Source organism: Cydia pomonella, chromosome 1, assembly GCF_033807575.1.
Source record: "Cydia pomonella isolate Wapato2018A chromosome 1, ilCydPomo1, whole genome shotgun sequence".
NCBI lineage: Eukaryota > Metazoa > Arthropoda > Insecta > Lepidoptera > Tortricidae > Cydia > Cydia pomonella.
The window spans coordinates 31,093,257-31,109,297 of NC_084703.1; the positions used below are offsets into that span (position 1 = coordinate 31,093,257).

Sequence of the window (16,041 nt, forward strand, 5' to 3'; positions counted from 1 at the left end):
GACTGACATGTCTCTGGACTCAAATCACGTCACCCACCTTGTAAGCTGGCTAAGGCCTGAATAGAATCTGGACTCTGACTGGGAGTCAAAGACAGACCGATCTGTTAGTAGCCTAATCTCACCCGGCGTGAAAGTGAAGGGTCCCGCGACATGAATGGTGTAAGCTTAACAGATTGCGGACAGGGTTCGGCCGTACCGCACATTTTAAACATCTTTGTGGATGGATCGACTCGCCCAGATGCGATTGTGGCGCTGAATCTCAAACTGTCCAACACATGGTACAGTGCTCCCTCAGAGCCTAACCCGGAAGCCCGGATGACCTGTTCTCACTTACTCCTGACGCAGCTCAATGGATGAAAACCTTGGATATAAACTTGTGACATACCTGATATATTTTCGACTTATTTGTGATTTTTTTATGCCATTCGATTAAATAAATAAATAGAAATAAAGGTTTTTTAAAAACCATATAATCAATGTTTTTAAGCGCGTTATATCAAAATATGCCTTGGTCTGAAATAAAGATTTATGGTTTTTAAACGCGAAATAAAACTGCCTAAATAAGCCGCATATTTTCATATACATTTAACGCTTAGGGTTAACACTCCCCACTTTGTCATTGCAAAGTCTGTGCAGGGTTAGCTTCTCCGTAGAGTATACCGCTTTGTACCCTTGACATAAATTATTTTTTAGTGAATTTTGATTTTATTTAGTATGAAAGATGAAACAATGTGTTATTGTCGGTTGTTGCAGGAGTGGTGTGCGACGGGCAGTGCTGCGGGCGGGGCCAGGAAGCGCGGCTGCGAGACGCGCTGCGGCGCGCAGCGGTCACGCGATCCGCCGCCGCCACGCGCCCCATCGCCACGCTGCTGCTCTCCACGCGAACTACGCTGCAAGGTGCGTAACTGTCACTCGTGTCCCTACACTCTTAACCTATTTATAAATAATAGGTACAACGTTATGAAAATTGATTACCTAGTTATTGTCTATGGTCTTCGGTTGACGTCGTAAGCGAAGTGGGAAAACAACAGCATTTCAATTATTTTATTTACACGGCATCACAGCATATGCCAATACACCGAATAATTAGACTAATTACAGTTGTACAAATACAAAATATATATGTATAAAGTAAAATACAGATAGTCACATGGAAAAAGTCAAATGCAAGTGCTGGAATGCCTATCATTAATGCAACAAGCAGTGTACGACCTGGGCGCGTAGCCAACGTGGCAATCGTTAACGCACCGTAGCGACCGAAACGCAACTGTCACTGTCGCACCAATATTGAAGAGTGATATAGAACGATGACTAATTTACGCTACGCTGCGGAGCGTTAACGAGAGGTTACAGTTGTTTAACATCTGGAGCAGCTGTCAACTAATAGGTAATAATGACAACGGAGGTTGTCACGTGGACTAAATGAGGGCTTTCGGAACGTATGTTATGTGCATTCGTGTTGATGTAGCTCGTTTTTTTATATCAAACTAGTTTATACATAATAGTTTGACACTGTACCTACAATTAATCAGAAATACATATGTATTCCGCATTAATCATCAGACAGATTGTAAAGATCTGGCGGAGGCGCCATGAATCGCTGCTAGCAGCAGCGCCATTGATGGGTCGCTCACACGCTGAGATACGACAATAGTTATTGCATGGGAGTGAATTTATTTACATATTATATGAGACTAGACAAATTGATAAAAATAAACTACTTATACTTAAACTAGAAATAGCACAACAGCAGGAGCTGTGGAGATCACGGGGAGAGGCCTTCGCCCGACAGTGGGACACCACCGGGCTATAAAAAAACGACTTATATGTAAACAAGTATAAAATAAAGGCTTTATAAGTAAATAAGTAGTTCTTCTGATAGGTATTCAGCGATGTGATAGGCCTTTTTTGTACGGAACCCTAAAAACGTCCAATCGCTGCCGATGGGCAGTGCGCCCAGAAGGCTGCGTACTTAATTAAAATGTATAAACATATATATTTAATTTGAATTTAAAATATAATTAGGCACCAACATAGATTAAAACATCGGAAAATAATCAAATAACTTACAAGACGTACTTACAGCCAAATACCACCACGTACGTGGTACTTACTTATCCCTGCTAAGCGATTGAATAATAGCGCGAAGGTTTGTTTATGTTTTTATTTTAAGATTTATTACTAATGTGCTATGCGATTTTAACTAAATACTAAAATAATATATAAGAAGTTAGGTTAAATTAGTTACACCTACTTAAGAATGACTCACGCTAGAACGGTCTGGGCCCCGAGGCTACCGCGATTCCAACACATCGTGTTATATGTAGGGTAGTCGGTGATGACGTGATGCTTCCTATAGATAACTGACACCTCAACCCGGGCCCAGAGTTACGGAGACCCGTTCGTTCTTGCGTGAGTCATCCTTTAGCCAGTATAAATTATTATTTACTATCCACGAAATACAAGTTTTGAGGAGTATTTTATAGTTTATAAAATCGAATGGAATAGAATCATCATTACTTACTTTGCAAAACATGGTAGGTATGTACCCACATTAAAGTTGCTACTAATAAGGCGACTTATCACATGGTATCACATGGTGTTGGGTGTAGTTAATTGACCTTATATGTTGTCTGTTCATAAGTTTTGAGAATACACAAAATTGACATAAAAGTAATATAGTAATCATCTGTATATAATTTAGAGACAATGCAGAGTATAGGAGCGTTGACCTCTGTTCTAAGCTAACAAGTACAATGAAGAGCACTCCGAACCCCGCCATCCTCGGAGACGAGAGGGTACATGGGGAGAGGCACACTTGTCGGCATTGAGTCCGCGAGGCCGCGGGCCCGCCACGTCGACTCAACTCGCCGCTAATTACTCCACTAAAATAATTTACCTTGCCCCTTGTCATGTTTAACGTATTTCCAAATAGTACTCATGTTAATGTTCTATGCATAATTAATGGAATCCCTGACAATGGATCTCACTTGCTTTGTGCATGTGATTAGGGTTGTTGAAGACTCATTGATACGTTGAATGGAGTGTCCGTCGAGCGTTCCATACACCTACAAAACAAAGCGAAGTGGCGAACAGAGCTCTGAAGTTCTACACGTATACATACCTTAACTTTTAAGTACTTACGTGAAAGAATTAGCTGTAAGAGTGTAACGGGTCAAGGCTCCGAAAGGCCCAGAAAAAACTGGTTTGAATCCTACATCTTTAGAACTTATAATACTTTCCACCGTCTAAGAACAGAAATTCGGTTTTGTCCGGAAACCTAGGTAGTTAATCACTAATCAGGTTCCATACATGACGATCCCTTAATTGTTACAAGCTAAAGGAGTGGGATATTGTGGTAAATATTCGCCTATTTTCTTGAATTACTGAAATGAAATCCTAACAATAAGTCCTTTTATTGAATATGTCACACGATATAGTTAGCAAAAATAATTTTCTTAAATTTTCTAATTTCCCTCGCAACAATGACCGACAAGTTTAAATTTCATGTCTTTTTTGGGTCGCTTTTTTCACCTGTGTGCCAAATTTAAAATAAATTTAGGCCGCGAAAGTGGCTGTGACATACGTAACGTAACAATATAGGTACTAAACTTACGACATGAAGTCATACCCATAATTCTTGCGCCGTAGTTGTGATCAGTGTCAATTAGACCATTGTGGGGGATAGTTTGGTGTAGTAGTTCTTAAAGCAAGGGTGCAAAAGAACGCATATATAATCATAAAGAAAAAGCTTGAATTGTGTCGCGGGTCATTTGTCGCCTAGTCTGTCCATGGGCTCCCTGGCTTTACAAGTCGTGTTGCTTGCGAAGTTTCCTATGTACTTACTTATTTATTAACCACTTACTGTACTGATCTTGACTGACTTATTGATCTCGTCTCGAGTACCTCGAAATGTGTAACTAATAGGTACCTAACATGGAGGTACCTACCTTAATCTATCAATCACTAAATCTACCATATTTATATTGATTTCCTAGTGTCATTTAATCTAGCACTAAGAACTCGTAAGCCTACGTCCTACGTCGTGTACAAACCACATGAGCTTTATAGGAATTTGAAATCGTCGGTTGTCAATTATAGAGGTCAGTGGTTTTTTTTCTCTTCGTTGTACAGTTTGTGACATACCTATATATTGCAACAGCTGTCACTAAATAACACTAGACAACAAGCCCCGTGTTGTGAGAGTGGGGCTGACGCCGAGTCGGAGAGACTGAGCGGCTCCGCCGCGGCGCGGCGAAGGGCGTCTGGAGGTCTCGCGCCCGCAGGGTTGCCGGGCGGTCGATAATTATTGTACATGTACGGTAATTTTGGCTTCGGTATGATGTACGTCCCGATAAGCATTATCGTACGCAAAAGTATGATAATTTCAGCCTTTGGATGATGCCACTGAAAAAGTCTAGTATTTAAAGCAAAATATTTATATTTCTACTCGTCGACTATAATGGTTGAATTAAGATTTCGTATACTAAACTGTAATTGGGTACTTTTCATGTATGGGCTCCCAACTCAACTATAATATTCATTTCGAAACGGTTTAGTCAACTATTCTTAATGAAATTGATCAATCACAGCTCGCCGCGGTCAAGAGGAGGAAACAAAACGATAGCTCAAAACCGCTTACCGTTGCTTGTTAGTCTCCATAGGCTACGGTGGCCAAAATTGAGAAAAAAAAAACTGTCTAAAAATTGAATTTAGCATGGAGCAAGTACCAGGACCAGGGCCTCATGAGTTACGAGAAGGTGTCGTTGACCACCCCGCCGGGTCCCGGAGGCCGGGACGCGTACGATGGGTATCGCGGCTGCTCGCGTATCTTAAATTGCCGTATACTTTTGATTTGTATACATATAATATTTAATTAGTTTAAAGTATTATTCTTGTTGACTCGTAGAAAAAGTATTGTATACAATCGTGATATAATCAAGCTTTTCAATCTCGTACCTCACTTAAGCAACTCAGCAAGCTTTGTTGCTTAAACACGGTACTTGACTGAAAAGCCCTCTATTATATCACGATTGTATAAAATGCTATTATTTATTTTTAGGAGTACCAATAGCTAGAAAAAAATATGCAGATTTAGGTAACTATACTATATATATTGCGTGCAATTTCACACAATGCTGTCACGAAATATACAGTTTGAAAAAAAGCACAATTTGATACAACTCAAAGCTTAACTCGGTTATACAGCAAGTGCTAACAATACGAACAGTAAAAATAAAAGTTACGTAAATACTTAAGCACTCGGAAAAATTGCAAACTTGTGAAAATAAAAGAAAATAGGATCAAAGAGCGTCAAAATAGAATCCATAGTTTTCGCTCACTGAAGGAATGGAACTATTAAAAACATCAATGTCCAAATCTCTATATTTAAAATCACGACTAGCACGACACAAAAAACTGCATATTTTGTCTGTAAGGTAAAGGGTCCTGTTTCGGCATGTTAAGGCTTATAACAATTCGTATTTTTTTTAAATATTACTAAGCATGATAATACCTTGAAAGCTTTTCAGTAAGTTACATTAATTCTTTGATAGTTATTTAATAAATAATGCTGTAGAGTTATAGATAAAATGTATTATATATTAATTTATTCGTGAACTTCTTATTTGGCTCCCATTTCGTGATGAAATTCAGCTCAGCTCCTAAGTTCGAGAATTCGTGTACCCTGTTTCGAGATAAAGTTTTCTAGAATAATTAATCGTAATTTGTTGGTATTAATCATAAATACTTAACGGGATTACCTACTTAAGTAAGGTCATGGTAATGTTTAAATAAATAAAAATATGTTAAATTGATATTCCGCTTAAAACTTTTTCTACTCGTCGACTTTAATGGTGTTATTTTAACTTCGTTTACCAAACTGTGACTTTATTACGAAACGCATCAGTGAACTACAATGAATTTGATGTGCGTATCGCCGCGGTCAAGATGTCAAAAAACTAGTGGATAAAACAAAAGCCATCAACAAGCTTATTTTTCAGTAGATACTTACGAACCTATAATATTATTTATTTGTTTAGGTTTAGTTGTATACAATTGTGATATAATCAATCATTTCAATCTCGTACCTTACTTAGGCCACTCAGCATTACTTACAAGCTACTTAATAATTAAAACAACTTTGCAAGCATTGTAATGGCAACCCTGCGCGCCCGCCACCCGCCCGGCTCCCCGGCATGAGCGCCCGCTCCCCCACCTGCCCTGCGATCTCCTATCGTCTATATGAAAACGATGTGAAATGTCGAAAATGTGTGAGATGGCTGTGCAGGCCCTGGGATCCCGGATATCATGTTTTTTCATTTTTATGTTTAAAATTTAGGATATGTTTCATTTCAGTTTACCTATACAGTACTGTGCCTACTCACGCCAAGCGAGACACTGGGATTAAAATTAAATTGTTATTATAATTTTTAATTAATAGGGATTCTAACATTTCACAGTCCAAAGTAATTTTAGGAAGGTATTATAAAATGTAATTCAGAATAATGAAGTGATCCCGTTCAGTCGTTTGGTCTGTAGTGTTACGAATCCAGGAGTCAATTTACGACTGGCGTGAGTGATAAATTAAACCACATCGATGTTGACTGATTAATGATTGTAACCGAGCAGGCCTTCCTGCAAACACTGTCTCTTGTACAGTCAGCATCAAAAGTAGCGGATGAAACAATCAGATATGAGCGGATGAGTATCTGATATTCCGTATAACTTTTCCAAATGTAGATAATTTTCTAAAATGCGCGTTCAAAAATATATCTTGTACAGTCTTAGTTGTTCCATATTAAAGACATCACTTTTTGTTAAGCTGTTACAGAATGGTAGGTAGATATGCGCCAAATAAAATGGCGTACCACCGCAAGTGTTTAAAGTGACGTTTCAAAATAATCTAAATGAGCTTAAAAAAAGAGATTTTTCGCAGTGGATTGTTAATATATTGCTTTTATTATGTTTCTTGATATTATTAGAATACATTTTCATAACGCACAATGGTATTTTTAATTTTAATTGTTTTTTTTTTAATTTGTGACACATGCGTGGCATCTCGCCAGTAGTCGGAGACGTACTAAAAGCAGTGAAGTGCCGGCACTTCATTGCGGTGTGGAAGCATTTTCTTCCAGTGGTGTTCTCTATTACTACATAATACCTCAATGGATGTGATTGTATTTTAAAATTATTTCACTTAAAATTTAGTGTTTTCCTCACAAGTGTGATGAAAAATATTGTGTATGCCATGGATACGGTACAAGAATTACGAACTCGTGTTTATAAATCCCTCGCCTTCGGCTTCGGGCTTAAAAATGACACTTATTCATAAATTCTTGTTTAACTCCATAAAGTTATTATTATTTGATATCTTCTGTTGGTTTTATTCATATAGTTTTCATTTACTAAGGGTATTATAATTTAAGATTTATTTTCATTTTGTAACATTATACAGTAAGTAACACTTCATATTTATTCAAAGAAGACATTGTTCCAGGCTACAATTATGTATACGATGGACCTACCTAGTGTGCGAACATTTTTTTGTATTTTGATTACCTATACAACTGAATCAATACGTGTATTTAATTAAGTGTTACATTACCATAAAACCTATTTCAAATGAAATCCTCATAGAAACATGTTTTAATTTGATTTAATTTAAATTGAAACTGAAATCTCTTTTGGTTTTTGAAACGATATACTGCTCATACTTTATTTGTTAAATATAACCCATATACAGTTTGGGCCCAATGATAAATGCATTAAAAAAATTATAATAACCAATAGTTTTTGCGTTTTTAAATTATTTTTTTCAGAATAAGTTACCTAATTTCACGTACTTACGTAAATTAGGTGAAATTAGGTTACTATTCTCGACAAAATATAATAAATGATGATATTGTGGTTTTGAATTTTTTTTGTTTAAAAGATAATAATTCAGTTTTTGGCTAAGAACATAATTTAATAATAAAGTACCTATGTTATGTGTCTACTATGAAGGTTGGAAACTTTCACAGTCTCGTGATAGATAACTGGCAATGATTATTTGAATTCAGAAGTATCGCCCTGCTGAAGGAATAAAGATCTGCAGGCGATTTCATTCTGAAAATGGCAAGCATTGAGTTAGTCGATATTGCTGTAATTCGTTGTCGAAGAAAATAGTTATTTGTACAGTCAGCATCAAAAGTAGCGGATCAAACAAGGTTTCAAAAGTATCTACCATTCTGTAACAGCTCAACAAAATGTGGTGGTTCTCTATGTAGAACAATTAAGACGTTAAAAGATATACTTTTGATAGTAAATTTTAGAGATTTTTCAATATTTGGAAAAGTTATCCGGAATATCAGATACTTTTGGCGCGTTGTTTCATCCGCTACTATTGATGCTGACCCTACAATAAGAGAGCAAAGTTTGATATTTATTCGAGTGCTTGTTTTGAGTCCCGTGCAAGCGAAAATCTTGAGCATAGTAAGGGACTCAATAGCGCACGAGATGTAAATAACTTTGATCTCATGTAGTACACTAAATTTTTCACGTCAGTCAGCCATCAAAAATGAAGGTATTCTAACAATTAACTTTCATTACCGCAAAAAAACAAATCGAAAGAAATTTCAATAAAATAACACGAAAATAATGATATACTTACGAACATCAATTGACAGTTAAATCGACAACTTTTTTTTGTAAAAAAAAAAACTTTGTAAGATACGGTCCGAATTCCGGATACTATTATTTGTCAACTATAGTAGAGATCGTTAAAAGTAGTTAAGTAGAATTATGTAATAGTACATTACGATACAAGTGCGAAAAATAGGAAATTCGAAACGAGTGGCGATAAATTAAAACACGACCGAAGGGAGTGTTTTAAATCGACACGAGTTGCGAATTACCTATTCGCACATGTATCGTACAACGTTTTACAGTACATATGGCCCTTTAAATGTTCGACAATAACGTAATATGCTAATTTTCGCACTAGTGCGTTAAAGTAGCACCATATGTACTGTAAATTTATATAAGTTCATTGTTTTGATTGTATAATAAAATGCGTAAAATATGTGTTTTTATTAAATTTGAAACTTTTATTTCATTACTTAATTAATTATCGTAATTGAAAACTCGTAGGGTGTTTTGGAACGATGCGGTCTGACTTATTTCGGAGGTCTATTATAAACTGCCAATATGCCGTTTGTATTACGTATGCACTTTTATTGACTCTTTCTTTTTGCTAATGACGTGAAATGGACAAAGACAATAGAATCCAAATATTTCGAACTTGTATTAGGCCCCCCAACGCAATGTTATTTTGTCCCTCTCAGTGAGCAAAATGCGATTTTTAAGCAGCAAATTACCCTTGTTAAAGCTGCTGACGTGAAAAAATAGAATATATATAAAATAAGAAATCTACTTCAAGCGTTTACATTCCCACCTCAGATATACCGTAATATCTCTTTTACAGTACCTACCTATGTCGGTACTGGTAATTACTTTGTGTCGTTATAGAAATAAAATTGCTGACTATGTCAAATGTTGCGGGCGGTGAAAGACGTAGTTTTAGTAGATCTTTCTGTGCCAGTAGGTAACAAAGTATTGTTTGTCCATACCACGCCTGCAGCACCTGAAATGGTATGCACCATGGTAAATTATACATTACTCAATCGAATTTCATATAGGTGATACTTGTTTTCCATTTTCAGTTCATTTATTATTATTCAGCAGTTGGGTTTTTTGTTTTTATAATAAGTAATATTAATAATTATTGTGTCACATTCTTTTCACATCACCTATTTCTTAAACAAACTTCTATGAAATTATGACGTCTGAATACCACTCGCACAGTCTGTGCTATCAAAATCGCTGCGGTGTTAGCTTGGTCTGACTCTATCAATTCTCTACTATAAAATAATAATATACATACCTGAAGCGAAAGTGTCTGTCAGTGTCTGTTACCTCTTCACTCTTAAACCGCTAAACCGATTTAGATGAAATTTGGTATGGCTTAACCGAATTTAAACGGCATAGTTTAATACTTGTTTTTTCCTTTTCAGATATTTTTTAAGCATTCGGGTTTTTTGTTTTTTAATAATAATTTTATTTCAGAATTTTTCGTTTCAGTTACTTACGTATATTTTTGAAATGATTTTTTTCATTTGAAGGCACAATTTAAAAAATATATATGACCTAAGTATGTCATTACATTAAAAATTGTCCAGCCGCGTGGCCTGTGTAGGGCGTGCCAAAGAAATTATCATACATACATACGCTCGAAAAACATTACGCTCCTTCTGACGCAGTCGGATAAAAATATCTCAGAACAGTGATTTGCTTTTGTAATTAAAAGAAATCAAATTCATTATAAAAGAAATATTCTGATTGCTGATGCTTTGGCTGTTGTAATAGTTTAAATCTAAATAGTAAATACATAACGATATATAATTAACGGTTTTAAAGACGATTTAGACTAATTATCCGTAACTCATGTAACTTAACGAAGTTGCGCGAGACATGGCAGTGGCAGCGTAGTGGAGTGGATTACAAGTTTACTTTAGGGATTTAATGAAGTATAGGTACCTGCCTACCATTTCGCTTAAATTAATAATGTTGAAGGACATAGTGTGTTAAGAGCATTCCCGGGGTTTATTAGCCGAGTATATCAGTGGCGAGGAATGCGGGCCCGGGCCAGCGTGATCCCGCGACAGGTGCTCGCGTCGCCGCCGCTGCCACCGTCCTCCCGTAACCCCATGTTTACTTGCCCGCTATTTCGATTAACCCGCGTAGCTGTAACAACTCTGTTTGTGCCTTACTTAATTCTAGTTTAAATAGGTATCTTATCTGTCATGGACCCTAGAACCACATTCTTGCGTAAGTAACTCATAATAAATAGGAACATTAATTTAAAGATTTACCAGTTATTGGTCGTCGGGGACAAATTATTTACAAATTGTCTTTTGATACAGCTTTTTTAAATAACGGTACATTATTTAATGTTATAATTCAATATGTACCGTAAAGCGTTATTTAAAAAGCTTCTGAGAATATGTAACATTTAAGGATGATTCACAATCCTACATTCAGTCTCCGTTCCGGGTCCGTCACGGTGTTTTCTTGTATAGAAAGTGACCCATAGCCTCCGGAGGTCACGTGATGCTTTCTATAGAAAGAAACGCCGTGGCCCGAGACGGATCCGGAAGAATTATTAACTAATCGTCTACCGATAGTTTGTTTATATCTGTAAATTTGTAGAGTGTAAAAAAAAACAGTGTCATTGTCACAATAATAATTGCGTTCATTATTTACCTTTACCATGATTTGCAAAGTCAATCGTTTGTTATATATTCTGTCATAACATATTTCTAAATAAGAACTACATTTTTATTTATTTTAAAAAAAACGCTACCAACTGTTGTAAACGTCTGAGTGACTGCAACCTATATGTTTCACTTGCTCCAATTTTGGTAATTTCACCTCTGGTAGGAAAACTAGATCCTATTTCAATGCTGTAAGTAATATTTTGGACTAACAAAATTATCCTTAAAGTCTTGTTCTTCGAGTTATTCCGCCATCGTTAAAGATTGGTGAGAAATAAAAACAATTTCTCCTACCCCAAAATAAGGAAGCTTAATATTACACCATTATGAACCACTTAATAAAAAAAACGAAAATATGCTTTGGAACTGAATAAAATCGTTTTATATTTAACAACAAGTAAAGTATGTTTCTCTTACCCCACCTGACCTTAAGAAAATAGTACATTACGATACAAGTGCGAAAAATAGGAAATTCGAAACGAGTGGCGATAAATTAAAACACGACCGAAGGGAGTGTTTTAAATCGACACGAGTTGCGAATTACCTATTCGCACATGTATCGTACAACGTTTTACAGTACATATGGCCCTTTAAATGTTGGACACAGTAACGTAATATGCTACTTCTCGCACTAGTGCTATAAAGTAGCCCCATATGTACTGTAAACGATAATTACGATGTACCTGTATACATATACCCCTATGTTACGCAGTGATTAAAAGCGAACTCTTTTTTCACCAAATTCTTCAAGTAATCAATAAAAAAAATATCTGTTCGCTTGCTTACATGTTGATTTTAACTAGCCAGTAAAAACTTAAGTTATCTGTCTTGAAGTATTCTTTTTATGGTTCCATAGCCACAATGGCAAAAACGGAACCTTAATAGTTTCATCATAGGTACTCGGAAACTATAGGATATATTTTAAAACGACACTTGGAACGAAGGTGTATATTTTGTAAGCTGTTACTTAAGTAATTTTATTAACAAGCAGATACGTCTGCGAGCGATACTCCAAATTTTATATTAAAGGAAAAAATGGAAAAAGTTACGCTTCCGGCTGGACTTGAACCCACAACCTACGCAATCCGCGCGTTGCTCTTAACCAATTGAGCTACGGAAGCCTACCCCTATTGACGAGGTTGCGGGTTCAAGTCCTGCCGGAAGCGTAACTTTTTCAATTTTTTCCTTTAATATAAAATTTGGAGCTGCTACTTAGTTTAGAAGTGTTTCGGGTAATGATTTATGGTAATAAATAGCTTTTTTTTGTTATACAGAGCACCTAACGGCGCTGTCACATCAGTCGCAAAACAAAACTGCGGTGTTGTTAGCGCAAGTGTACCGCGCACAAGGGGCGCGCGCGCACAGTCCGCTGAGCGCGCTGTACGGCGACGTGCGTGCGGCGCTGCGGCCCCCCGCGAACGACCTGCTCGACGCGCTAGTCACCGAACCGCCCAGGGACCTCGCCGTTGCTACAGACAAGTTCTTTCGTGAACTTTTTCCCTTGGCATACCACAACATACTCAAACTGGATACCAAGCAATTCACTGTTCAGCACGAAATGTGTCTCAAAGACGCGTATGATGCCGTGCAGCCTTTTGGAGACGTTCCGCGACAGGTGAGCGTGGCTTTTATCGTTATATAAGAATGCATATTGTTCTTATACAAACTACTTAATTTCAAGTTAAACAGGAAATTAAAATATATTTTACAGTACATATGGTGCTACTTTTCCGCACGTGTGCGGGAATGAGCACTTTCCGTGCATATGTCGAAACTTTAAAGAGCTATATGTACTGTAAAACGTTGTACGATACACGTGCGAATAGATAAATTCGCAACTCGTGTCGATTTAAAACACTCCCTTCGGTCGTGTTTTAATTTATCACCACTCGTTGCGAATTTCCTATTTTCTGCACTTGTATCGTAAATAACTATTTTGTGTGACAGTTGGGTATGACGCTGTCCAAGTCTATGGAGGGCGCGCGGGCCCTTCTCGTGGCGCTGGGCGCGGGCGCAAGCGCTCTGGCGGCGGCGGAGCAAGCGATGGCGCGCGCAAGCAGTGCGTGTGCCGTGCGCCTGCTACGCGCCGCGGGCTGCGCGCGTTGCCGGGGTCTCGACGCGCTGCCCTGCCGGCACTATTGCCTCAACGTCGTGAGAGGGTAGGATAACTGTGCACCGCCATACTTTACTATTCTTAATGTATTGATTGAACACATGCGCATGGCGAAAAGTTGCTGCCGAGGCGAATAGACGAAAGCCGAAAGATTGAATCGATTGAGTAAAACTTATTGCATCTGCAGACTGCAATCAATTTGTGATTTTCTGGACAGTAATTACTAATAATATTAATAAATATATTTTATAATTCAATTAACTATATTCAGTAAAATGTTAATGTCACCATTTTATCTGTGCCTGCAAATAAATTAGTATAATAGGTACTTTCATAACTACACACAATCACAATCACATTAATCACATTTAAGCTCAATTTTAAAATAATATGTGTAACTATATAGGAGGCTAATCTGATTTAGTTTTTTTAATAAGAGTCTAGTAGTCTTGCCTGCGGAGTAATGCTTTATTAATTATAATATTTCAATAGCCGACTGAGCGAGCTTGAAACTGTGCTAATTAAGCTCTTAGCTTGAGTTAAGAACTTCCCGCAGAGACTTACAAAGGCTTCTCGGATCGTCTGAAGTAAACTGAAGGAATTCGTATTAAATGTAAGATACCTATTTCAATTGCACGTTTAATGCAGGAAACAGAAATACTTTGTACCGATATACCTAAAAGCATAGAAGTTCCTTACTTACGTCACTCACCTGTAATATGCAAAACTTAGTAAGTGTGCGCGGTATTAAAAATATATGTGCTTAAAATATATATTCACATGGCTAATCCAAGTGGTGCGGAAAGTATACCTAAACGTTAACTATAGAACCATAAGAATAATTAAAATTATTAAAAGGTTAAATAATTGAATATAAAATAAACAAGTGAAAAAAAAACAGTAAATAATGTAAAGATGTGTTGCAGATGTGTGGGAGCGCCGGTGGCGGAGCTGGCAGGCGCTTGGACCAGCTATGTGGAGGGCGTGGAGGCGCTGGCGCGCGCCGACGCCGACGCCGCGCTGCGCGCGCTCGACGAGCGGGTGTCGCGCGCCGTCATGCACGCGCTCGAAAACAAAGTGCAACTCGAGAAGAAGGTTAGCACCGTACTCACTACCGGCGTTACTACACACGCCCAACCCGAACACATTCATCTTATGTATATAGCGCGAGATACCTCCGCCGACTGTAAGTAGTAACTAACAAAATCTAAAGAGCCAATCATCACACTCGGTGCGCTGCCATTCCGCCGCTCAGATTCATTTACAACATTATTTATTAACTATTCGTATGTATTTTAATATAGGTACTAAGTGCCACGGTACTACTAATAAGTAGTACTTAGATCAAGGAAAGAACGCAGTGCTAGAAAACTTTCAATCCGATTGATAGCCGCCGTTTTGCCGCGCCATGCTGTGTCGATGTCCGACCGGGTGTGCACTGTGCACCATGCACGTTACCAACACGCGATGAGATGAGAGTGTTAGCGCCCTGAAACTAGGCATCTGGCAGTGCCAGATGGCACGTAGGGTAGTGTACGCGCATGATCTCTCTTCGGATGTTCATGATGTGATTCTGACGCGTGGCGTTCAATCATAATCGTAAAGTCAAATCTGCCCGGTCTGGGGTCATATGTTACAGCGAGAGAAGCGTGGGCGCCTCGCCCACTTGGTCCCTGCCACAAACATATAAGTACTTTTAAAAGTTTAATGGCCAAAGGGCTATCGTTCCATCTTATTTGGCAATCGACGCCAGCGCACACAATTTTAAGAATCATTTCTTACTTATGCGATGGATGGAAACAAAAATGTTGATGTTTTCCGGCCTCGGTGAGTTACGTTACGAGGTAATTAATTGTTAGGTAGGTCTGTAAGTCAAGTTATTCCTTCAAATTAATCCTATCAAAATTATTTCCATCATGGGCGTTAACAATTGAATCCCTCACTATGCTCAGAATTATATTTTAGAATCCCTAGCTACTCTCTGGATTCTATTATACACCGTGTTTTTTTAAAGTCCGTTAATTTGAAGGGTGCATTCAATAGCTTAAAATTATTCACTTTCTCATAGAAACCGGTACCGGTATTCTAATTGACTCCATGTTGGAGATTAAATAATTAATCATTTATTTTTATCTGATAATGCCCCTACGTTTACATCGGATTATACGATCAATATTCGAAATATCATTGATATGTTATAGTTACATTTAAATATAATTTCCGTGTTACAACAACGCTTAATAATAATTTTATATATATATATATATATATATATATATATGTATATATATACATATACATATATATATATATATATATATATATATATGTATATGTATATATATACATATATATAATAAGTTCAATTCAGTTCCCTTAATTGGTGGTTGGGTGGTGGCCTAAGATCAGATGGTTGGACGGTGTAGATGTATACCCAGGATATCAGGACCTTAGAAGTGACAAGTTGTAGAAGGAAAGCCACGAATAGCTCGAACTGGAGTAGGGTTGCCAGAGCTCAACGAGGGTGCGGAGTGTTAGGGTCGGCAACGCGCATGGAACTCCTCTGGAGTTGCAGGCGTCCATAGGCTTAGGAGACTGCTTACCATCAGGCGGGCC

The 16,041-nt window shown here is 37.6% G+C and overlaps 1 protein-coding gene across 1 annotated transcript in view; it reads left to right on the forward strand.

Annotated features, from left to right (window-relative positions):
• The window catches only part of LOC133519371 (division abnormally delayed protein), a 98,679-nt gene that overhangs the window by 51,892 nt on the left and 30,746 nt on the right, over window positions 1-16,041 (forward strand). Inside the window, exons 2-5 of the mRNA XM_061853428.1 lie at window positions 754-897; window positions 12,587-12,927; window positions 13,260-13,471; window positions 14,352-14,520. Coding sequence (XP_061709412.1) covers window positions 754-897; window positions 12,587-12,927; window positions 13,260-13,471; window positions 14,352-14,520 — 866 coding nt within the window. The remainder of the gene's footprint in view (window positions 1-753; window positions 898-12,586; window positions 12,928-13,259; window positions 13,472-14,351; window positions 14,521-16,041) is intronic.